Source organism: Phascolarctos cinereus, unplaced genomic scaffold (genome assembly GCF_003287225.1).
Source record: "Phascolarctos cinereus isolate Bilbo 61053 unplaced genomic scaffold, phaCin_HiC Scaffold_4;HRSCAF=312, whole genome shotgun sequence".
NCBI classification, from domain to species: domain Eukaryota; kingdom Metazoa; phylum Chordata; class Mammalia; order Diprotodontia; family Phascolarctidae; genus Phascolarctos; species Phascolarctos cinereus.
This window is the reverse complement of record NW_027555847.1, coordinates 354,753,980-354,780,572: the sequence shown is the minus strand read 5'-3', so window position 1 is coordinate 354,780,572 and position 26,593 is coordinate 354,753,980. Positions and strand designations below refer to the sequence as shown.

Genomic DNA, 26,593 nt, shown 5'->3' with positions numbered 1-26,593 from the left:
TTGTTCACCTTAAATTTTTTTTTCACTAATATGAGCCATGCCTCTGTTTAGATCTCTTTGAGATCTTTGGCTGAACTTGCTTTTCTTCATGACTCATTTTTAGTCACTGTTTTAACAGAGAGCCACTTAACATTCCCATGGCCTGGCATCATTCTTGCTCCTACCTTTACAAACTAGTGCCATCATTCATAGTGGGAAGATTTCACATTATTGTTGTATAATAACCAGTTTAGCATTCTTGACTCTGAGTACTGTAAAGTTAGTTACTGTCAGTGACTAGAAGTATTTCCTTTTTAAACATTTTGTTGTATTTTTTGTAAAATTTTGTTTTATCCTGAACTTAAAACCTAATAAGATAGGTATTTCCACATACAAAGTAGAACAGGAAAAGAGGATTGTATATGAAGCTGCATTATCTATAGCTTGCTTTTTTTTTTAAGTGTATAATAAAGTTGTTATTTTCAAAGCTGTCCTGCTTTATGTTTCCTACTGACTTTTCTTTGGTTTCTTCCTGGGCATTTAAAAAACACCTCCATAGCCTTCTCTTCTTATTTTTCTTCTTTGTTTTTCCTTTTGGTAACCTTATTGCTATTGAAAAAAAAAATCAAGGCAGCTATGTGGCGCAGTGGATAGAGCACTGGATCTGGAATCAGGAGGACCTGAGTGCAAATCCAGCCTCAGACACTTGACGCTTAATAGCTGTGTGACACTGGGCAAGTCACTTAACCCTGATTGCCTCATGCCAAGAGAAAAAAAAACCAAAAGAAAGACCTTTGTAATAAATAATCCACACATTGGCCATGTTTGAAAGTGTGTTAGTGTCCCTGTTTTCCTGCAGCCTCTTCAATGACTGTCATTTTTCTTTTTTTTCCTCATTTTTGCCAGTCTGATTAAGAGAGAACTATATCTGTGCAATTGGTGAACTTTTAAAATTAAAATAGCATGTTAATGAGGCCACAGTTATAGATTTATTTCTTAATGAACCAGGTAGCCTCACCTTATTCAGTAAGGTAGAAATTTGGAATAATTTTAATTTGTATTTCTCTATTTGTTAGTGTTTTGGAGGAATTTTTCACATTTGTTAATAACTTAGATTTCTTCCTCTCTGAACTACCTGTTTTTGTTATTTGTAAGTTTATCTGTTGGGGAATGGCTGTCATCATATTATATTTGAATCAATTTTTTATGTAGCTTAGTTATTAGACCTTTATTGGAGAAACTTGCTTCAAAGTTTTTTTTGTCAGTTAATTCTTTTCCTTCTAACTTGTGAACTATTTTTAATTTTCTTTTTGCATAAGTTTTTCAGTTTTATATATTTAAAATCAATCCTTTTAATGACTATGGTCTTCTTTATCCCATATTTGATCATCCACTCTTCTCGTATCCATAGTTTGTTCTAGATATTTCCTTCCTTGCTTTCTTGTTTATGATGTGAACTTTTGTTTCTAAGTTATTTATACATTTGGAATTTATCTTGGTATGTTTTAAGTTTTCTAGCAAGCTTTTTCAAATCAAATCTACAAATATTCAAGTCCATATCTTGAGTAAAGTTAAATATTTGCTAAACATTATAGAGTATCCCATTTTCTTAAATGTGATAATTGAAATGAAAAGTATCTTCTTCTTTATCTTTAGGGCTGGTACATGGAGTCTCTGATTTCTCATTATTTTAGCAAATAATTTTAGAGTCTCAAGTAAGTTTGTAATCTGTTTTCCTGGAGAAAGAGGACACGCTTACAGAATTAGACCATGCTTAATTTCTCAGGACCAAACTTCATCCTGTCCACATTAATCTTAGAAGTTAGTAAAAGACTCCAGTTTTAAGTTCCTAATTTTAACCTGACCTTCCATTTTCTTCAGTTTAATCAGCTATCAGTATTGAACAGAAAACAAAAAAATGTATTTTTTTCTTAAAACTTTAGGAAAAAAAATTTGTTGTCCCATGGTGTCCGTGTGTGTGTGTGTATGTGTTTTATAAAGAAAGCATAGTGAGTATGTTGCACATATTTTTACTGTGGGCATATATTTGCTCTCATGTTATCTTTTCATTATTTATTTAATTTGCTTGGTTGTTGAATTGAGCATGCTGTAAATTTTAGTAGTATAGCTGACTGCTGTGATAAAAATCTTTTTGAGACAATGTGGCAGAGTGAATAGAAAGCTGTCTTTAGTTCAGAAGACCAGGTTTCAAGTCTAGTTTTTGGCATACTTCCTGTGGGTTCTTGAGCCAATCATTTAACCTCTCAGTGGCTCAGACAACTTTCTTAAGAATCTAAGTTGCAAAGCAGTTTCTGATTTTCATTGGTAGAGGGAATTTGTTTAGTGGGAATTTCCTTCATTAATGAAAACAAGTCTATCTGTGCCCTACCCAGCAAAAGAAAAATTTATATGTGAGAGTGAGTTGATAATTATTTGTAATTTAAACATGTCTTCAGAATATTTCTTTACAGAGTAATGGGCAAAAAATATTGCTACCTTCACATTATAGAACTGCTATATATTCATAGTGTGTTTTTATAGGCTTTAAGAAAAAAACAGTTAACTTTTTTTTTTTCCCCTTAAACCACACCTATGATTTCAGTACCATAGGGTGTTCCTAGTGAGGAAAACCCTTTACTAGTGTAGATAGGCATCACTTCAACAGATATAGTCTTATTGCCTGGACCCCTGAGACAAAAGGTAACTTTCCCTGGGTGCTATAGTCAGTATTGTCAACAGCAAGACTTGACCCCAAGTCTTCTTGCCTTTGAAGGGACCTCTCTAGACATTCCACCATAGTGTCTCTCATAATTAAATGAATTTATATTAGTTATTGAGTATTCTAACTGTGGTTTTTGCATCTGTGGTGTCAGCAGCATGGTATAGTGATAATGGTTGTGAATTGGGAAACTGAAGACTTGTGTTTTAGTCCTTGCTGTATCTCTAATTCGCTATGTAGCTTTGAGAAAGTCACTTAATTACTTTATGACTAAGTTTTCTCATCTACAAAATGAAAGAGTTGGATCAGGTGAGATAATATTTACATATGCTTAGAACAGTGCCTGTAATAGGCATTAAATGCTTCTTCTCTTTCCCCTTCCCTCCATATGTCTTCAAATGTTCTTTATAGTATAAGATTGCATTATTTTTCCTAATAATCATATGATTTCTTCAATACATTTTGCTGGTGTTGCTCCGTAGCAGTGAAACCTGGAATACAATTGCATCTGAAGAGGTGCCCCCAAATAGAGGGAACTGTAAAGAAACATGGTGGGTATGAGCAGATGGCAATGTGTAGCCACCAAGTAATTTTTGTTTCAAGTATTTTATTGCTGAAAGGGCTTGGAGATTTAAATCTTCATCTAAGGAGTATTTCGGTTGCATTCCTCTTTCTCAGTCTTTAATCTTTTTAGATATCATTCCAATATAATTGACTCACATCTTTGTCCTTTGTTTATGTAAGCTGCTTTTATTGAGTTATGATTATTTATGATTATTATTTCATGTTTACCTTTTACGCTTCTTTTGAATCTTCTATTTGAATGTCGGGTATTTTATTCAGCTCTGGTCTTTTCATCCAGAATGCTTGGAAATTCTCTGTTTTGTTAAATATCCATTTCCCCCATGAAGGATTATACTCAGTTTTGCTGGGGAGGTGATTCTTGGTTGTAACCTAGCTCTTCTGCCTTCTGGAATATCATATTCCAAGCCCTCTTGTTTTTAATGTGGAAACTGCTAAATCTTGTGTGATTCTAACTGTGGCTCTGCAGTATTGCACTTGTTTTTTTCTAGCTGCTTGAAGTATCTTCTCTTTGACCTGGGAGTTCTGGAATTTGGCTATAATATTCCATCTATGTGTCTGTGCATATGTACCATCTTTTGTCTAAGTCAGATGAGAGTGAATTTCATGTGATTCCCTCTCTCTGCCCACCTCATTTTCCGTTTTTGTATATTTTGAGTTCTAAATTCACTTCTCCCAGCCCCTTCCTCACCCCTTGAGAAGGCAAGCAATGTGATATCAATTATACATGTGAAATCATGGAAAATATATTTACATATTAGACATATAGCAAAAAAGAAAAGCAAGAAAACTAAAGAAAGTGAGAAAATTATGCTTCAACTTGCGCTCAGTTCAATAGAACTCTCTCTGGAGGTGGTTAGCATTTTTTTTGTCATGAGTCCTTCAGAGATATGTTGGATCATTGTAATGATCAGAGTAGCTAAGAGTTTCACAGAAGATCATTATTACAATATTACTGTTACTGCGTACAGTGTTCACCTGGTTTTCATCACTTCACTTTGCATCAGTTTACATAAGACTGTACATGTTTTTCTAAGTTATGAGGTAAAATGGAGTGTCATATCTTTTAGTTAATTTTTTGAGGGCTAGAATCTCTAATTAAAATAAAATTAGGTCTGTATGCACTTTAAAAATAGTTATGTTTCCATATTTTATTTTTATAGCATCTAAATTACCTCCTGTTCCCTCTCTCCCCTTTTAAGGGAGCCATCCCATATAACAATGAGAGGCGCAGCTAGGTGGTGCAGTGGATAGAGCACCAGCCCTGGATTCAGGAGGACCTGAGTTTAAATCCAGCCTCAGACACAAAACAGTTACTAGTTGTGTGACCTGGGGCAAGTCACTTAACCCCATTGCCTAACCCCCCCCAAAAAAAAAGACTAGAGGAAAAAAATTGATGAAAACCCATCAGTTCATTGAAAAATCTGACAATATTTGCAATGTTCTACACTTATAGAAAATTCCTCTTTACCTTCCATCTCTCAGCTCTACAGAGAGAATAGGAAAGGTTGTCTTTTCACATATTTTCTTTGTAGCCATGTTTATTCCTAGTAATTTCGCAACATTTATTTTCCATTGTTTTGTGGTTCTTTTTCTTTATGTTGTGTATATTGGTTTTTTTTTTTGGCTCTGCTTACTTCGCTTTATATTATTTCATATATATATATATTTGCATACTTATCTATATTAATCATATTTGTTATTTCTTATAGCACAGTAATATTCCATTACATTCATGTACCATAGTTTATTTAGCTGTTTCCCAGACTGATGAGTTATCAAAGGGCTGCTGTAAATATTTTGGTGTCTATCTGGCCTTTCTTTTTATCAATGCCTGGTAGTGGAATCTCTGGGTCAAAAGGCATGGACATTTTAGCTTACATTCATTCTTTTTTTTTTTAATGAGTTTTTATTGATATCTTTCTTTTTTAATTGCAGTTTCCCCCAGTACGCCTCTCCTGCTTTCCTCTTGGGAGAGTCATCCCATATAACAAATAAAATTTTTAAAGAAAAAAAATCAATAAAATTGATAAATACATAGAAAAAGTCTGAAAATAATGTACAGTATACACTTTTGCACCTACTACCTCTGCAAACAGGTGGGGGGTGTATCTTCTCATATTTATTCTTTGAAGCCATACTACTTCTTTGTAATTTTGAAACATTCACTTTTGATTTTTTGGTGATGTTTCTTAATATTTTCGTTATTGTGGTCATTGTGTATATTGTTTTCTTAGCTCTGCTTACTTCATGCAAATCTTTTCATGTTTCACTATATTCATCATATATGTCATTTCTTATAGCATAGTGATATTTCATTATATTCATGTAATTAATTTGTTTAGCTATTCCCCACTTGATGGGCATCTACCTTGTTTTCAATTCTTTGTTCTCTCAAGGAGTGCTGTTTTTAATATTTTGGTATATGTGGGGAATTTCTTCTTGTCAGTGGCCTTGGAGTATGAATAGTAGTGGAATATGGGTGAAGGGGTATAGACATTTTAGTCACTTCATTTGTATAATCCAAATTGTTATAAAAAATTATTGTATTAACTCACAGCTTCATTACAAGACACAAATACACATCTCATTTCACAACTTCTCTAACACTGACTTTTCTACCTTTTAATATCTTTGCCGATTGCCTGTCTGCATTTTTATCAGAGGTTTATTTTCATTTGTTTAGGGTCACACGGCAATGCTTAATACTGGCTGCTGGCATCCCAAGATAAAGGAAGAATTTTTGACTTGTTCAAATGATGGGTAAGTATTCTTAATATGTTGCATGCATCACAATATTTGCAAGATTTTCTTTAACTTTTGTTTTAAGTTGATATTCACCTTTTAAAAAAACAAGCTAGACAAAATTTATAGTTTTTATATACAATAATTTATTTTTTTTTGTATTTCTGTGTATTTCTATTTGCAAGTGAATGTTAACTTTATAATTAAAAATGTTGGGTTTTTAATGTTACTTTATTATTTTAGTAAAGAGACCTGGAAATAATTTTAGTAGCAACTGAGAAATCAATTAATCAAACAAGCATTTCTTAAGCCTATACTAAATACTGTGCTAAGAGCTGGGGATGCACAGACAAAAGTGAAATAATCACTTCCTTCAAGTGATTTTCCATGGATTTCTTCTTTTGCTTTTTAGATTTTAACAAATAGAAATTTGTGGTCATATAAACAGAAAGAAATACTGTGAAAAAAGATATAGTGTCAATTCCATTAGGGTTTGTAAAGGGATCTGAATGAGTAAAAAGATGAATATTGTGATATGAGAACCTTGGGTCTTCAAAGTCCATGTCTGAAGATTTTGGGTGTGCCATGCCATACCAAGCTGGTGAGGCTTTGAGTATAGGCCTGGTAAGGGCAAGATGGACAACTAGTCTGGAGGATGTTGGCATACGACAGAGAGAGAGATCCCTTTCTGGTTATGGTGATGATACAACTGGAGGAAGTGGCATCAATGTCAGCTTTGAAAGTTGAAGAGAGGATTTTTAGATATAAAGAATATAACTAACAGAAGATAGATGGTACCAGATATGTTCAGGATATAAAAAACAATCTAGTTTGACTAGAGCAAGGGTTGTTAAACTTTTTTATGTTACAGCATGTTTTGTCACCCTGACGAAGTCTATAAACCCTTCCTCATAATAATGTTTTAAATATATAAGGTAAAAGATAAATATATAAGATAGAAGTATTACAAAGGAGGTCTGTCTTAGTGAAATATGGTTGTCAAGATATTAAAGAAACAAGTTCACAAATCCTGGATTAAGAACCCTTAGGTTAGATAGAGTTAGGGTGCACGTGGAGTAGTGCGAGATAATACTGGAACAATAAATTGAAGCCAAATTGTGAATGTCCTATGAATTGCAAGCTAAGGTACTTGGACTGACTGAGTAAACTAGTGAATGAATGAAGGAAGGAAGAAGGAATGAAAAAGCATTTTATCAAATTCTTGCCATGTGCCAGGAATTGTACTAATCACTGGGTTTACCAAAACAAAAGCAAACAGTCTCTGCTCTCAAAGAGCTTACATTGCAAGAGCAGGGAGCAACACATAGGAGAGTGGTAACCAGGGAGGGCTATTTGGTTTGGAAAGTTTCAGGGATGATGCAGAGCCATAGGGGAGTAGATTGACACATCCTTTCTAGTAGCAGTGGCAGGTAAAGTTGATTTGATCAGGATTTCAGAACTGGAAAGTAGGGATAAGAATAGAGTTGGCTTTTCATGTTGTGGCAAGTTAGTTTATGAGAAGATGTACAGGGTGTAAATTGAAGCGTAGCTGAAGCTAATCTAAATAAGGTGCACTGTTGCTGAGGCATTTACCAACCAATACAGCAGGCTCCATAGCAGGAGTTCCTAAGCGAAAAGATTGGTTTCTAGTTTAGGGGAGAAGATGATTGAGGAGTAAAATGATTAGGGAGCTTTAGAAGATATTTTTATACTATCACATCATCCAAGATTTGTAATAGAACAGTTAGTTTGTCAGCAATGTTTAGGCTGGAGGAAAAACTGGCTAGGTGACTATTGCAATAGTTCAGTTAAGAAATAATAAGAATATTACCTGGGGTGATAGCAGTGAAAATTGATGTAAGGCTAGTGGACTGGACTAGATTCACACATCCAGTAAAGTGTTATGGAGTTATAGTTCTGAAGCTCAGGAGAATGGTTGAGATTGGAGATAAGGGATTTGAGAATAATTCAGGTAGCAAAGATATTTAATATGTGAATTGGAGAGATTATGAAGGGAACAGTGTAGGTTATGAGAGAGCAAAGGGTCAACAACAGCATGGAGAAATGACTATATTAAAGTATCTATAGAGAAGACTAGAAGCCAGAATAGAGGCCGTCAGAGAACCATGATAATCAAAGTAAAGGGAGATTATCTAGAAGCCAGAAGATGAATCATCATTATTGTCAAATGTTGCAAAGATGTCAAGGAGTATTGGGAATGAGAAAGCTATTGGATGTGGTGATTATTTGGGTGACTGAAATATTCATGTTCTTCAAGGCATTTTTTCTTTTTGATTTTGTGATATTTCTAGTGCTGAAATTTCTAGTGCTTTCTTTCTAGAAGGACATGGGTGATTATTGAAGAAGATAGGAAACCACAGAAGGGTTATTGACTGCATTGGTGGAGAAAATACATAAGACATTGGCATGCAATATATTAAGCAAAATGCTTTAAAAGAGGTATAGTTTTTGAAACAAAGTAATAGATCTTTTTAATGCTTACATTTTCAGAAGGTTTTTCTTTACAAAGGAATACATTAAATCACACCTTTAGGACTAAATATTATATGTAAATGAAGAAAGCAAAACCCAGGATATATTTTCGTAATTTTAAAATTAGAATGATTAATTTTACTCATATAATGATTTCTTTTTATACATGAAAGCAGGCCACAAATTAACCTAAAGCAGAGTTTTTAGGGGATAATATTAGGAGAAGAATGCTTTTAAAATTTAGTATTCCAGACACTTGGTCTTCTTTTGTTTCCGTAAAAGTTGGGAGGAAATACTAATTATAATGCAAATTCTTGTACACAGTTGCCTGATTTGTATTTTGTGAATCTGCTTGACAGCTTTGTATGTTTAGATGGTAGGTGGAAGCTGGGTCACCAGTGTGGAGACATGGTGAGTTGTATGTAGATGGCTAATAATAGTCATAATGATGGTGATGATGATAGCTAACATTTATATAGAACTTGCTATGTGCCAGGCACTGTGTCAAGTGCTTTACAATTATTATCTTATATTAACCTCACAACAACCCTGAGAAGTAGGTGATATTATTACCTCCATTTTACAGATGAAGAAACTGAGGCAAACAGTTTAAGTGACTTGCTAAGGTCACACAACTAGTAATTGTCTGAGGCCAGATTTGAACTCAGGTTTTCTAGACTCTAGGTCAAGCTTTCTATCCTTGTGCCCACTAAAGGCCATATTTATTTATTTATTTAGGACCTCTATTGTTTTCATCTTGAGAAAGGAAAAGACTAAGTTCCTTCTAGCTCCTGTATTAGACAAAGACTGTTTATTTGTTAACAAGTGAATAAGGTCTTGCTTTAGGAATTATGTAATATAGGCTAACTAACTGCATGGCAACTAAGCAGTTGGTCACTGTCTTGCATTTTATTTTGAAGAGAAAAAGACAATTTTCAAATTAACAAAATTAAAATTGAAATTCTTTAAAAATAAATTAGCAGTTTTTAGCACTTGTGTTTCTGTTCTACCTTGCAGGTGTATTAGTGGCATTTGGATGATACTTTGAGAACATGAGAAAACATAGAATCCTGTCCTATTTTTATAAACAATAGAGGTCCAAATGGGGTTTTCTGGGTTAAATCCCACCATCGCTATATGTACTAATATGAATGTAATGAACCCTGAAGTATTTTTAGATGCCTGTATTTGGAAAGAGTTATAATTTATATTAAGGTTTTTTTAATACAACCATGTGGGCAGTGTGGCAAAAAGGAGTGATGACATTATGCCAACTTTGGACACCAATTATAGACTGACTTGTGTAATTTCCATTGCCAGGTACTTAAAACAGAATTAGTCATGGTACTCACTAGGCTTAGCTAAGGCATTGGGCAAGTATAGAAATAATGTTAATATAGCACAAGTGAGCAGAAAAGTGTGCAGTCAAACAACGTACTTATTTGGAGACTAATGGCGACCTCAACCTTCCAGAACTCAGCCCTTAGCACTGAAAATAGCAGCTACACAATCCCGCCACCAGAGTCTGACCATTTCTCTTTAGTCTTACTCTCCTTTAGGCCCTTTGCCTTTACTGAGGTCTTATTTATTCTTATTATCCTGATTCTTCATCACATAGGCAAATAGCTTATCACATAGCTAATAAAAGGGATGGTGGGAGCAGGTAGGCACAACTGTTCTGCAGTGAGAAGTGATTGTTTAGTGACAAAGAAAATAGACAAACTAAGAAGTACATAAAATAATTGATGGTCAAGTTAAATGGTATGTGAATTTCTTGAAGGTAGGGGCAATTTTTATTTTTGTCTATAATATCCCCAGTGCTTAGGACAGTGTGTGAAGCACAAACCAAATGCTTATTAAATAATTATTTAATTGGTTGAATTTTTATAGATTTTAGAAAGCTCTATGAAGAGTAGCAAAAATAAAATTTTGACATTTACAAGTGAGGTAAGCTTTATTTATGTGGAAAATCCTGTTGTGGAACACAGACCTTTTCTGATGATGCTAGACAAATGAAACTGTAAATAAATTGCTGTACAGTTGTAATTAATTTTGATTCTTTTGAATTGTAGGAGATTGAGGGTAGACTTGAAAGCACTTTTTTTAGAGTGATTTCAAGGGAAAAGAGGAAATTACCTTGCTAAAGGCAGTATTGTACTTTAGGAGGTGGAAGGGGAGAATTCACAGAGTCAAAGAAGGAAGTAAAATATTTAATGAGAAAAATCTTCTTGATTGAAGGGCTTCGAGGTCAGGAATAGCAAGATTGTCTAGAAAGTTGGGAAAATAATGTAGGTTTCCTTGAAGATAAGAACAAGTAAAGGAGCCAAGTTAAAAAAGGTGGTTTAGTGTCAGGGAATATATTCTTTAAATGATTAGAGCCTAGTATGATGTAAGTTTGAATGAATAAAGCAGTTGAATCTCCTTGGGGCATTTGAATTTTTCCATTTGTCCTGAGTAGATATATTACTTTGAGATGATCTGGCCTACTTTTGTTGTTGTTGTTGAGTTGTTTCAGTTGTGTCCAACTCTTTGTGATCCCATTTGGGTTTTCTTGGCAAAGATACTGGAGTGGTTTGCCATTTCCTTCTTCAGCTCATTTTACAGATAAGAAACTGAGGCAAACAGGGGTGAGTGATTTGCCCAGGGGTCACACAGCTAAGAAAGTATTTGAGTCCTAATTTGAACTCATGAAAATGAGTTCCAAGCCCTGTGCTTTATCCAGTGCTTGACGTAGCTGCCCCATCTGGCCTACATGGTTAATTGCTTCTTGAATGAATGAAGACATGATCAGCTATTGGTAGATTAAAATTAGGGACCATTTAAAAATTTCATTGTCATTTTCACATTTGTTAAATTCTTGTAATAATGTTACCATTTCTTATTGTTATAATAAATATATTGATATTTATTGTTAGTATTACTGCAGGAGGTTCTTGACACTTATGAATACAGGGAATAAAAAAAATTATTCAAGCCATCTGTTATCTGGAAGTTTTCTTACCACACTTGTGGGGGTATTTCCATGTGAACAGACAGGAGGTCTGAATGATATTAAATTCTTTAGCAGCAGGTGTTCTATGTCCCTTGTCTCATTTTTTTCTCTTTCTTAAACAGAATTACAACCAGCCTTGAAATTTAGCAGTCCTTCACTTTGTGATTTGTCATTGTGGCCAGGACCAAGGTTACTTTTTACATCTGGTTTACTGTTAAAAAAAATTCCTTTCGTAATTCATACTTCTAACCTTTCCACCACTAGCAGCCTTCCTTTCCCAGTTCAACTTTAAAATGTATCTTTGAGTCTAGTAATTGCTCTCTACTGGGAATGCCGTAATAAATCATTTAGCATACACTTTGGTCCTGCTGGTGGTCAAATCATATTTGTGATTATTATATTAGGTAATGGGTCTGTGTTGGTTTTTCCAGTGTCAGACTTATTTATTTACTTTTGAGGTTGCAGTTCCAATATTATGGTTAGTCATTATTTGCTTGAAATGGAATAACAACAAAATTGTGTATCTTAAAAACAACAGTATGATATGAGTTGTATGCAGTTAAGATTTTTTGTGTGTCAGTGATTTATAAAAATAAGAAAGAAATAGAGTAATAACAATTCAGGTCATCATTTAATACAGGTTTGATCTGTATACATTTTAGTACATTAAATTAATTATATACTACACACAAATTGTTTTGAAATGAGCCATTTCAACAGTCCCTTATCAGTCTCCAGGTTACTCAGATCATCTTCCTTTCTGGCTGCCGTATTGGTAGTATGACCTCATCTAATTTTGCTTTCTTTGTGTTTTGCCTCATTTTATTACCTTTCCTACTGTTGAATGTAAATAAATCTAAGCTATAAAGCACTCCTAATTTTAAAATATAAATAAGTAAAAATAAATAATACAAATAAATATTTAAGCTAAAAAGTACTCCTAATTTTTAAAAGGATGGTGCACCTTTCCTTAAGCATATCAGAAATGTAGTACTATACAATGGTAGTTTCACTTTTCCTACTAAGGTTTTCTAAAAAGAATAAATGAAAAGAAATTGATACTTACAAAGAATAGAATTGTTCAACAAAGCTTCTTTTAGTATATTTTATTTCAAAAGTAAAAAGAGGCTTTTTAAAAAATAAGTCCTTTTTTTCCTTTTATTTCAATGGTAATAATCAGTTAATAAACATTTATTAAGCATATGGTAAGTGTCAGGCAATGTGCTCAGTTCTGGGATACAGAGAAAAAAATGAAAGACCCTATACCTTTAAGGAACTTATGTAATAAAAGCATTTGATATGATTAAATGTAGCCTGTGCTAGGTGAGAGAGATAAAAGTTAAGATGCTCAGGGGCAACTAGGTGGTGGTGCAGTGGATAGAGCACTGGCCCTGAAGTCAGGAGGACCTGAGTTCAAATCCGGCCTCAGACCAAATACTTGACACTTCCTAGTTGTGTGACCCCAGGCAAGTCACTTAACCCCAATTGCCGCCCCCCCCCCCGCCAAATTTATTTTAAGATGCTCCTTAGTCTCATTGACTTTACATTAGCAGGGGGTAAGACCAACATGGGAAGCTCTTATGTACAGTATTACCTGATGGGTGTTTTAGAGAGCTAGAAAACAAAGTACCATGTGAGATATGAGGTCATAAAGTTCTTGTAGACTGGAGGAGTGGTGCTGGGTCAAGGAAGGCTTTTTATTATGTTGAACATTTGAGTTGGCTTCTAAAGAATGGGTAGGAGTTTAACAGGTAGAGGAGGCTGTTCAAGGGTTGGGAAACAACTTGCTCAAAGATATAAGAATACAGGGTGTATCTTGCAGGCAGAGAGTACCTCTATTTTACTGGTAGAGATTGCCTTCTGTACAGTGTGTGGAGGCAGGTAATTAATATGAGATAAGACTGAAGATGGACAGTAATTAACAAGATAAGACTGGAGATGCTGAGTGGTGCCAGCTTTGTGTGGATGGCCTTGAATTCCAAATAAAAAAACTGTATTTTACTTGGTGTTGCTCCATGATCAATGGATATGTAAGAAAATTACATGCCCAGACAATAAGTCCATGAATTTAGAATTAGAAAGTACTTAGACATCTTAAGGTATATGACCTCATTTTACAGCAGAAGAAATAGGCCCAGAGAGTTTAAGTGATTTGCCCAAAGTTATACAGGTACTAATGGGATTTAAGCTCTGTTTCTGTGACTCTGAAACCCTTGCTCATTGTACCACAACTTCTTTAGAACTATGTATTAAGAAAAATTATCCTGGCAATGATATGAAGGCTAGATAGAAAGAGGAAGACACTATATTCAGGAAGGCTTGTAAGGAAATTGACACAAAAACTAAGTGCATGGTAATTTGAGTCTGTATTAGGGTAGTAGCAGCATAAATAGGAGAGGGGGTAGTTTCTTTTTTTATACAGTTACTGAGAAAATAGAATCAAAAGAAACAACTTTTTGAATGTGAGAGGTGAGAAGTTATGGGAAAAAATTATGAGTTTGGTTTTGTGTATGTTGGAGGATGTTGAGGGAGATCATTGGTAAGAGAGGGAGGATTCCAGGGGGAACAGTGGAATGGGTGAAGAGATGAGAATGGAGAGCAACAAGGAGGATAGAGGCAAGGGTTTGGGAGGTGGGAAGATGAGCATCATATACTTTCACCTAGGTGATGACACTGCATGTTTGGGGTAGGGAAGCTAATACAGCTGGAGTTAGTATGTTCCTTATGCAGAAGTGAATTGATACAGTATTTTATTCACTAAACCCATCTAGAAGCTGAGAAGGAAGTTGGAGCCATTTGTTGGTCTGTACTTCCATAAAGTTTCTTTTTTAGGTATTTTAGCTCTTTAAGGTAGGGGATTGGGGTATTGGGACTCTGAACTCTAGGCTTCTTGGCCCCTGATAGGAATGATGAAGAGCTGCAGAAATTCTGTCCAGCTTGCCTAAATAGTTTCTTCCATGTGATCTTTGGCTTTTTGATTTGGGTAATAGGGCCAAGGGCTCTTGGTTTTCTGACCCCAGGTGGGAGAGGAGTATAGGGCTCCTGAACTAGACCCTTGGAGTTTTTGCTGGTATAGTAATATAGTGACCCAGCAGACACATTGGAAATCCTTGGTAAACAGAAGAGCCACATGATCACTGTGTGCTTTGCATGCAGCCTTACTAAATTCACATTCCTTGTAATATTGAACATAGATGGTCTTTGTGTAGTTCTTTTAAAAAGAAAGTTTTTATTGATGTCTTCTCTTTCTTACATCATCATAGTTATCCCCAGCATTGCTCCATCTCCCTGCCCAGAGAACCATTCCATTGAATGAATAATATTTTTTAAAGAGGAAAAAAATCAGCACAATCAATACATTGAAAAAAAATCCCCCCAAAATGTAATGTAACACCTGTGGATTTCTTTCCTCCACAAAGGGGTTGATTGGAGATGTCCTTTCATATTTCTTCATTTGACTGCTTCTTGATCTTTATAATTTTGTTACATTTACTTGATTTTTGGATGTGTGGTTATTCTTTCCATTTACATTGTTGTAGCTATTGTGTATATCATTTTCTTGTCTCTGCTTACTTTGCTTTGCTTCAGTTCATATGGCTCTTTCCATACTTCTCTGTATTTATCACATACGTAATTTCCTACAGCACTGTAAGATTCCTTTACGTCTATATACCACAGTTTGTTTAACCATTTTCCAATCAATGGGAATCTGCTTTGTTCCCGGCTCTTTACTATCACAAAAATTGCTACTATAAATATTTTGGTGTATATGGGGATTTTTTTCTTACCAATGACCTCCTTGGTATATAAGCCCAGTAATGGAGTCTCTATTTCAGAGCCTGTGGAAAGTTTAGTCACTTTATTTGCGGGGTGTAATGCAAAAACTCAGGGTTTTGCATTTCTCTCGTTATTAGTAATTTGGCGCCTTCTTTCATGTGGTTGTGAGTAATTTGTTTTGTTTTGCATTTCTCTTGTTATTAGTAATTTGGAACCTTCTTTCATGTGGTTGTGAATACTTTCCCGTTCTTTTCTTGAGAATGGTTCAAATCCTTTGACCACTTACCTATCAGGAAAGAGTTATTAGTCATATATATGTGTGTGTGTGTATATATATATATATATATATATATATATATACATATATATATATAAATTTTTTTATGTCACTTCATTTTAAAAATTTTTTTAAATTTTAATTTTTAAATTTTATTAATTTATTTTGATTTATCAACAATCACTTCTATATGCTTTTGAGTTTAAAATTTTTCTCCCCCTTCCTCCCCACCACCCTCCCCAAGACAGTACACAATCTGATATAGGCTATACATTTACATTCCTATTAAACATATTTTCACATTAGTGAAGTTGTAAGTAAAAATTAAAACCAGTAGGAGGAAGCATCAGAAAAAGGAAACAAAACTCAACAGAAGAGAAAAAAAAGATAGCGATTCAACTTTCACGGTTATGATTACTGTGTCTTTTTCTCCATCCTTTTTTCCCCGTTTATGCGTTTCTTTCTCCTCTCTCCCTTTCCCCCCTCACTAGTACTTTGCTTTTGACCACCGCCTCCTTTAGTCTCTCCTCCCTTCTATTATTTCCTTTCCCTGTCTTCCCCTTCACCCCCACAGCTTCTTCCCTTACTTCCATCCCCTCTCCCTTTCCTTTCCCCCTTTCCCTCCTACTGCCCATAGGTCAAGTTAGATTTCCTTACCTAACTGATTGTTATTCCCTTCTTGAGCCAAATCTGATGAGAGCAAGGTTCAAACAATGCGCAACCCCCTCCTTTCCCTCTGCTGTAATAGGATTTTCTGTCTTTTCCTGAAATGTAATTTACCCTTGTCTGCCTCCTCCTTTCTCAGTACATTTTCTAAGATCAGACTAATCCACTTACTTGGATCCATTTAACCCACTTGATTAGATTTTTTTTTATCATTACATCAAAGTCAACTAATATCCACTCCCTTTATATATACTCCTTTAACATGGTGTAATAACAGTATAGTTCTCAAGAGTTGCAAGTGTCGTCTTCCCTTGTAGGGATGTAAACAGTTCACCTCTATTTACATTTTGTATCTTTCTGTCCCATTTACCTTTTTATGTCTTTCTTGAGTCCTGTACTTGAAGATCAAATTTTTTGTTGAGCTCTGGTCTTTTTATCAGGAAAGTTTGGAAGTCTCCTATTTCATTGAATATCCACCTCCTCCCTTGAAAAATGATGCTCATTTGCTGGGTATTGATCCTTGGCTGCATCCAAGCTCCTTTGCCTTAGGAATATCATGTTCCGTGCCCTGCGGTCTTTTAATGTAGAAGCTGCAAGGTCCTGTGTAATCCTGACTGTGGTTCCATGATATTTAAATTCTTTCTTTCTGGCTGCTTGCAGCACCTTCTCTTTCATCTGGTAATTTTGGAATTTTGCTATTATATCTTGGTGTTGTCAATTTGGGATCTCTTTCAGGTGGTGATCGGTGATTCTTTCTATGTTATTTTCCTTCTGGTTCTAGGACTTCTGGGCAGTTTTCCTTTATGATTTCCTGAAAGATACTGTCCAGGCTCTTTTTTTCATCATGATTTTCAGGTAGTCGAATAATTTTTAAATTGTCTCTCCCTGGATCGATTTTCCAGGTCGGTTGTTTTACCAATGAGGTATTTTACATTTTCATCCATTTTTTCATTTTTTTGTTTCTGTTTGACTAATTCTTGCTCTCTCATGGAGACATTAGTTTCCATTTGTCCAATTCTAGTTTTTAACAGATTGTTTTCTTCTGTTAGTTTTTGTACTTCCTTCTTCAATTGGCCAATTGTTTTTAAGGGATTGTTTCTTCAGTTACTCTTCTGTTAGTTTTTGTACTTTTTCCATGCCAATTGTGTTTTTTAGGGACTTGTTTTCTTCAGTGTATTTTTTTTCCAATTGGCCAATTGTATTTTTAAGGACTCTTCTACCTCTCTCATTAGACTTTTAAAATCCTTCTTGAGCTCTTCTAAGGAGGCTTTTTGGGCTTCAGACCAGTTCATATTCCCTTGTGATGTTGCAGATGTGGGTTTGTTGACAATGTTGTCCTCTTCAGAATTTCTGTCTTGATCTCTACTCTTCTAATAATATGAATCTATGGTATTTCTTTTTACTCATGGTGTTTCTTTATTCCCTGGCCTTTAAAGAGATTGAGCTCTCCTGCTGGGGAACAGAGTGCACTGACCCAAGCTTCTTGTGTTGGGAGCCTAGGTCTTGGTCACTGGCTTTGCGTTCTGGGGCCTCTTATGTTGGCATTTGGAGGCTGTAGGGTTTTGGCAGCTTACCTTGTGTTGGGCTGGAATCAGCAAGGCTGGAACTTTCAGGCAATTCTAGGTCATATGCTTTTCCTTTCCTTTAGCTTTCTTCTGCTCCTTTTACGTGGGTGCTGCAGGGTGTTTGTCTGCCTGGGGCCCCTTGCAAATGCTGTCTCCCTCATTTCTGCTAATGCACTGGGAGATTCCTTTGTGGTAGAGTGCTGAGGCAGCTGGTGGTTTTCTGAGCTGGTTTCCACCAGTTCCCCCGCCCTCACTGTGGCACTAGGAGGTCCAGGTGTTAGTGTTTGCCTGCTCTGGGCTTCAGGATCTCTTCCTGGTTGACAGTTGGAGGCTGTAGTGTTCTGACAACTTACCTGGTGTTGGGTTGGAATCAGCAAGGCTGGGACTTTAGGAAGACTAGGTTGCTTTCTTCAGCTCCTTTCAGATGAATGCTGCGGGGTGCTTATATGCCTGGGGCCCTTTGTAGTGCTGCTTTCCTTATTTTTGCTGAAGCACTGGGAGACTGGTTTGCGGGGCTGCTGCACTGCTGTTCCCCATCTTTCTTCTAGTTCAGCTGTTCCAGGGTTGTTTTTTTTTTCAAGGCTGATATTTTCTGGGTTTTCAGAGGTTGATAGGGGAGGGTGAGAGCAACTACCTTTTTACTCAGCCATCTTGGCTCCCAGAAGCAGAAGCTATTAGTCTTAAATTTATTAGTTGTTTATATATTTTAAATATCAAACTGATCAAAGAAAGTTGATATAAAGATTTTTTCCCCATTCTACCGCTTCCTTTCTTATCCTCGGTGCATTAATTTTTGTACCTCTATACTTTTGCTTTGTAGGGTTTATATCAAGAAAGGGTGCTGTGTTTTGTCAAGGGGTGTTTTGGTTTTTAATATGATTAACTGTGTTGATTGTTTTCTTAATGTGAACCATCATTATATACTTGGTATTATGTAGTTCTTCAGTATTCAGCTTTAGAAGTTCAGCATCTTAGTTTGTGGCTGTGATAGAAAATTTCGTTAATTTTAGGAATATTTGTTTTTACAAGTAATGTGAGCTTAAAATCTACTAGCCATAAGACATAGTTAACCTTCTGGTGTCTGATGACACCTTTAAAATAGGAGTTAATGACTTTTTATTTCATTTATGACAAATGAAAAATGACCATCTTATAGATTGAGGAATTCTGTGTTCCAGTTGCTAGTAGTGTCATCAACAGGAATATTATTTTTAAAAAGTATATCATTAGCTGATGTAGAGTGTTGATACTTTTTAGAAATTCTTCTGCTAAATATGATTTTAAAAGGTTTCTTTTAATCTTTTTTTCCCCAAGAAATACAATTTATTTGCATATAATTAGAAAAATCCCTCAAGAGGAGTTTTGCTTTGATACATTGCCTTCTGTACTTGATTCACACCTGCAGCTTCAGGGTGTTGTATGTATACCATCTGTTCATATACCCCATAAGCTTTTTTGCTCTTAAATGGTAGTGGCTGCTCCTAAAAACTAGCACCTCTGCCTTTTCTGGATTTTCACTGACTGCCTCTTCAGAGAATATGTATATTTTCATATAAGTCCTCAAAAGAGTCTCCATTGCTCTATTTTTTTTTTAGCTTTTCATGCCAGTGAGGACCCCACAAAGTTTGCATCTACTGGGAACTGGAGAGGGCCTTTCTCCTATGACTTAGTTCTTACTCTTGATTCCAACGCTTAAATAAATTGGTCATTTGTGGTTTCATAGGAATACAGGGAAAGCTAGTGGTTCTTTCCCCTATTCTTAAGTACAGTTTATTTGGAAATATATTTTCTGAAAAAAATGTTAGGATTCAGTTTACAAAAATCTGATTTATATGCACCTTTTTTATGAGCATGTTGATTGCATATAGGTGAAGTATCAATCCACCAGAAATAGGCAGTTTCCCACGTAAAGGAAAGGTGTGTGGAAGTTAGAAATTAGAATATTAGGTAAGGCAAAAAAAAATGTGAATACAATTAGGAATATGTAAATTGACCTCATGACTGATTTTGAATAAAAAGTACTTAGAAACTCTTTGAAAGAGAGAATATCACTTGAATGAATAAAACATTTATTAAGTGTTTTATTGTTGTTGTTGTTCAGTTGTGTCCAACTGTTTGTGACCCCATGGATCATTGCACATTGGGCCCTTCTATATTCCATTCTCTCCTGAAGTCTGTCCAAGCTCATGTTTGTTGCTTCCATGACACTATCTATCCATCTCATCCTCTCTGGTACCCTTTTCCTTTTGCCTTCAGTCTTTCCCATTATCATATAAAGTGCCTGCTAAGCTCTGGGGACACAAATAGAAAAGTAGGATAAGACCCTGCTCTCCCTGGAATTCACATTCTGTGGGGGAAACAACACATATGGAAAGTTTCAGCTACAAGTCAGATATGAGAGTCCCAAGGTCCTTAGGTTGTAGAGGCAAAACAGATCATGATGCGTCTTCTTTAATGCCATTTCTGCTGATAAATGATGTTTTGTGATACTGAACCATTTGGCAAGGCTAAGGACTTTGGTGAAAATAACTTTCTTTTCTGAGTCTTCAATAACTGTGGCTGTAGGACCTACAGGAACAGTTGCTGGGCTGCATCTCTAAAGGGTTTTGTTTCCCAGAATGATGGCCGATGAGAGTGGGCTGGACTAATTGCTATTACAAGGGCTCTTAGTTTCTGGCGTTTGGGCTGTCTCCATCAGGAAGAACTGAGAGGAGATGATGGTTAAGGTGGTGGTAGTGGTTTGATTTGCTTGGCACATTCTGCTTCCTATCTCTTCCTCAGGGTACTCTATTGCTTTAACGAGGCTGGCATGCGTACCCTGTATGTAGTAATTAGTTGGCTGATGGTGAGAATGGCTGGCTCCTCCTGCACTGGTGTTTTTTTTTTTTCCTCAAATTATGGTTGTGAGAGCTGATCTACAAGCAGACTGGTAGTCTGAGGGGTGCTACTCCTAGAGTTCTTCTGCTTGTCTACCTGTTGGTGGCAAAACTGGTCAGCAGTTATTGCTAGTGGTGATTGCTTTCAACAATAATTTCTCCTTCCATTGGTGGATGTGAGGGCTGAGCATTAAGCTGGTCTGGTGGTTTGTGCAAACTGCCATTCCCAAGGCTCTTGCATTCAGGGTCCTGGGATGTCTCCATCAGGGTCAGAGGAGAAATGATGATCAAGATAGTTGCGGTGCTTTGACTTTCCTGGTACAAACTGCCTTTGTCTCTCCCTCAGGATTCCTGCTACTTAAGCTAACCTGGCTCACCTGGTATGTGTGTGGCATTTGGTTGGCTGTGGCTGAGGATGTCTGGCCCCTTTTGACACAGAAATTCCATCTCCAGATGGTGTCTGTGAAAGCTGCTCTGGAAACAGAATTGGTAGTCTGGAAGGTGCTGTACCTTCAAAAGTTTCTATACTTATCTTAAACTGAGTTCCTAATATTTGAAAAAAATTATGAGCTATATGTTGCCTGGGCAATGGTGCAATAGAAGTTATTATCCCCACTAATCCAATTGCAGAGCACCTCTATATCTGGTTGGAAGGATAGCTCATAGAGCTAGTTGATCTGGTTATGTATCTTTGACAGCACCTAGAGATGGACAATGAACTCAATTTAGAATTGAAATGGAAGAAGGAAGAAGCATGAATTACTTTTGGGAAATGATGCGATAGTTTTCATAACTCAAACCTTCTCCTGGGAAGCAAAGATACATTTTTTTTGGTGATTCTGTATGCCTGTGGATCATGTAGTATATAGTCTTCAAAGAATTAAAGGTGTAGGTCACCCAAAAGACAATGGAGAGATGTATTGTGGGTGTGAATAAACTGCAACAGATTACCAGTGAAGAATTATATACCAAAAGGGTTATAAAAGTTATCATCAAAGAGATCTATGACCAGAAGAAGAAATGAACAGATCATCTAGTGATAGTAAAATGCTAAATTCACAGATCTAAATAAAAAAAAATTCTGGCTCTGTCAAAATATCCATATAATCCTATATATAATGTGTAAAATGGAAGGCTAGATATCCTTCTATTGACGAACACCTTGCATTCCATTGGTATCATGCTATGACAAGTTGAGACCTAGAGGAAGACCTCTGATGTGTTGGGGGTATCACTTGTGGAAGATTGACTAGAGTATATGGTGAGGTATTGAAGAAAATGGAAAAGTAGATGGATGGCACTCTTCTCCTTTTGGGCTAGTGCTCACATTAATGAGATCACAAATCCATCCAAATTTGTCTTGTTAGACAAGTCAATGATGGGATTTTTTTTTCTCCTTAGAGATCCAGGATTTAAAATTTGCATGTTTGGGAATAAAGTTTAAGTACGTGTGCTAGAGGATAAGAGTTAAGAAATCAGGCCACTTTTCGCTTCCTTAGTTAATTATAAAGCTTATTTCTAAAATGATAAGGTGAGCACTAGAGAACTAATTTATTTTTCATTCTTTACTAGGAATTTCTTGAAATTACTCAATATTTGGCAAACTTTATTATTTTTAAATAATAGATTTTATTTTATTGATCTTTTGTTTTTAAATTCCTAGTATTTCTTCCTTCTGGGTCCTCATTAATAATTAAGATGAAAGTTTTGAAATTGCTGATAATGAAAATAAACTTAAATATATTTAAGTGAAATTATGGTCAAATAAGTGTATTAAGAGAATTATGAGAGTTTCTGGGAAGGAAAGTAAAATGTGAAATATAATCTGTTTCACTTATGAAAAGTGTTATATGAATATTTAGGCATTACTAACTTTTTTTTCCTAGTCTGGATCTGTGATGTTAGCATTTAGTGGGAACAAATGTCACTAATATACTCACGGATACTGCTAATTTTTTTCTGACTGGATTTAGGAAATATGCTTCTGATGGAGCAAATTTCCTCCAGATTGAAATTGGGGAATGGTTTTAAGGAAGATCTGTACTTTGTGCCAATAATGTCCCACATTTTCCCAACCTTTTTTTTTTGCTTAGCCTATTTTCTTCTGACCCTGTGTTTGTTTAAGAAATTAACATGTACTTTGAGGCTGCCTCTGGAAATTTCTCTTTGAAAATTGTAGGATTTGGAACCAGGACACTTCAGTAAGCCTTAGTTGTATGCATCAAAACAAAAATACTCATTTGCACATATGGATAAACACATTTTTTGGATAATATGATTATACTGTAGAAGCTGCATGAATGTTATTCATCTGAACACCTCCTGCATCACCATAGTATTATGCAAACACTTTTTGCTCAGTAGAGTTAATGTTACCAGGCTATAGTAGTTTTCACCACTTTTAGGAGTATTGGGGATAGCCATGCCAAGGACAGTACTAAACTTTAATATAAACAGCACTATCCTGAGTGCTTTTAGCTAGAGGATCAATCGTTCTGTTTGGGGGCTGAATATTAGAATAGTCTTGAAAAAGTTTGTGTTCGCTCAAGAAGCCAAATTTCAAAGCTTCTTGGATCAGTTAGTCAGTCGACAAGCATTTATTGAGGACTTACTATATATATGCTAGGCATTGTTCTAAGCACTGAGAATACATAACAAAAGCAAAAGACAGTCCCTGCTATCAATGAGCTTACAGTCTAACAGGGAGACAGTATGCAAACAACTGTGCCAACTAGTTATTTTCAAGATAAATTGGAGATAATTAATAGAGGGAAGTCACTAGCATCAAAATGGATCAGGAAAGACTTCTTACAGGTCAGATTTTAGCTGAAACTTGAAGGAACCTAGAGAAATTAGGAGGCAAAGATGAGGAGGGAAGGAGTTCTAGGCATGGGGGCCATCAAGTGAAAATGACAAGAGTCAGGATGTGGAGTGTATGTGAGGGGAACGGCAGGGAGGGCAGTATCCATAGATTGCAAAGTGTGTAGAGGGGTGTAAGGAGTAAGAATATTGAAAGGGAAAGGACGGGTCAGGTTGTGGAGGACTTTAAAAGCCAAACAGAGAATTTTTTATATGATTCTGGAGCCAGTAGAGAGCTGCTGGAGCTGATTGAATTGGAGAGGGGTGTGTGTGTGTGTGTGTGTGTGTGTGTGTGTGTGTGTGTGTGTGTGTGTGATGGTAAAACTTATATTTTAGGAAGGTAAGTTACATAGCTGAATAGAGGTTCATCATCTGGAGCAGAGAGGCCTGAGGCAGGAAAGCAACCAGGATATTGCAGTAATCCAAATGTGAAGTCCTCAGGGCCTACCTACATTGGTGGAGTGGCAGTGTTAGAAGAAAGAAGGCGACATAGATGAGAAATATGGCAAAAGCAGAAAAAATAATACTTGGTAACTGATTGGATATGGGGAATGAGAAAGTGAGTAGGGATGACACTTAGGTTGTGAGCCTGAGTAACTGTAAGAATGGGGTTATCCTTGATAGTTATGGGGAAGTTAGCAAGAGGGGAGGGCTTGAGGAGAAAAGATAATGAGTTCAGTTTTGGATAAGTTGAGTTTGTTATCATGAAACACACAGTTCCAGACATTCCAATAGATAGTTGGAGATGTGGGACCAAGGGTCGGGAGAGAGATCTGAGAATCATTTGCATGATGGTTGAAATCCTGGAAGCTGATGAGATCAGCAAATGAAATAGCGTAGAAGGAAAAGAAGAGGACCCATGACACAGTCTTTGGGGACTTTCAGAACCTTGGTATCACATGAATAAAGATCCAGCGAAGGAGGAGGGGGAGGAGTGGATTATATGTTGGAGGAGAACCAAAAGAAAGCAACGTCACAAAAAACTTAGAGAACAGTATAATGGGGAAGAAGGTGATCTCCAGTGTGAAAGGCTGCAGAGAGGTCAAGAAAAGTGAAATTTGAGAAAACTCCATTAGATTTGGCAAATAAGAGATCATTGGTAATTCTGAAGAGAGAACTTTTGGTTGAATAAGAAGGTCAGAAGCTAGACTGCAAAGAGTTAAGACAGTGAGAGGAAAAGAAGCAGAGACTCTTTTTGTATATAGCCTTCTTTAGTTGTTTAGCCAGAAAAGTGAGAAGAGATATAGAACATCTAGCAGTGATAGATCAAATGAGGATTTTTTGAGGAAAGGGGAACCATGGGCAAGTTTGTAGGCAGTAAGGAAGGAGCCAGTAGATGGAGAGATTAAAGATAAGTGTGAGAGTGGGGATGATAGAGGCCCCACTAATCTGCTGGAGAAGATGGGATGGAGTGGGATCTCTTGTGCAGGTAGAGGGGTTGGCCTTAATAAGGAGAAGGGCCACTATTTCATATGAAACAGGATAGTAGCATAAGGTGATGTTAGATGAGGAGGAGAAGGGGAAGAGAGGGAACTCATGGAGAATAGCTTCAATTTTTTAGTCAAGTATAAGGCCAGGAAGTCTTCCCAGGCAGGCACAGCTTGGGTGTCCCAAGAGAGGGCCTGGAAGGAGAGTGCCTGGAATGTCCCCAGGCAAGCCAACAGGTGAGGCTTAGATGTCCAGAGACTGTGCCCAGGATGACTCTAAACTGAACAAACTGCTTGCCTTGGAGTTTGAATGTTTAAGGATTGAGTCTGGATCATTAAATTCAATAGATTTACGGAAATCGTTTAGACCCTCATTAACTCTTACTAGATTATTATACTAACTTTTTAATTGTGGTCTACTTGCCTCAGATTTCTTCACACTTCATTCTACCCTACCCTACTGCCAAAGTGATTTTCCTTATACACATCTATCCATATGGATCTCCTCCTCTTATCAATTCCAGTGGCTTCCTGTTGCCTCTAGAATCCAGTACACATTCCTCTGCTTAGCTTTTAAAGCCCTTCACAACCTTATCCCTACCTTTTCCCCCCTCATTATCCACTGTTTTTCCTCTTGTGCTGTGATCTAGTTTCTTTGTTTCTTTCACACATCACCCCATTTCCTTTCTGTCCCTTTGCCCTGGCCATCCCCTGTGCCTTGAATGCACTTCCTCCAATTTTATCCTTTTTACCCTAAAACCCCTCTCTTTAAGACATAGTTCAAACACCACTTCCTATATTGAAGCTTTTCCCAGTCACTTCAAATTCTAGTGCCTTCAATCTCAAATTACCTTGTATGTAATTTTATTAATTTTCACTTATTCCCTTTTTATTTAATATATATTTATATATGTTCCAGGTGTCTCCCACATTAGAATGTAATCTTGCAAGTGTTTTATTCTTTGTATTTATATTCCCAGTGCCAGACACGTAATAGGCACTTAATAAATGGTTGATTGATTGTATTTTTTCAGGTGATACCTCAGTGTTGTTTTCATCTACATTTTTCTGATTAGTAGTGATTTGAATATTTTTAAAGACTGTAGTTGACAATTTGTATAAATGTGGAGGTAGGCTTATAGGTGGGAAGTTGTTGGTGTTTTTAGTTGCTTTTTTTAAAATTAAGACCTGAAAATTTCCCTGTGCTTTTGTATCTTTCTCTCCTCCTGTGAATTGATTCCTCATAGACTTCCTAATTATGTAATCTCTCAGGATGGCTATATACTAGATCCAATCCATCTGCTTTTCCTATCTGATCTCTTTAATGCTATTTCTACTTTCTCTATAAGCACATCTGAGACTGTGGTGTTAGAATCCAAATGTAGTAGTTCTTTTTTCCTCAGTGGTGAAACTGTTTTATTTTAAAACTCTTTTTTAAAGTCTTTTCCATTTTTATTCTTTGTTCTTCCATTTTCTTTAAATGTCCCCAGGATGACTTTACTTATTTGCATCTCGTGCCAGACTTTATTTAAATTGGTTAAACTCCTTACTGCTTATTTTAGCTTTATGAGGCAGTAGTGTTCATAATCTTCCAACATCCTCTTCTTAACATTTTATAAACAATATATTTTTCTTG

At 36.2% G+C, this 26,593-nt stretch overlaps 1 protein-coding gene across 1 annotated transcript in view; it reads left to right on the top strand.

Moving 5' to 3' along the window:
- Positions 1-26,593, top strand: part of WDR70 (WD repeat domain 70) — a 340,948-nt gene that overhangs the window by 87,174 nt on the left and 227,181 nt on the right. The window contains exon 9 of the mRNA XM_020995972.2: positions 5,967-6,043. Coding sequence (XP_020851631.1) covers positions 5,967-6,043 — 77 coding nt within the window. The remainder of the gene's footprint in view (positions 1-5,966; positions 6,044-26,593) is intronic.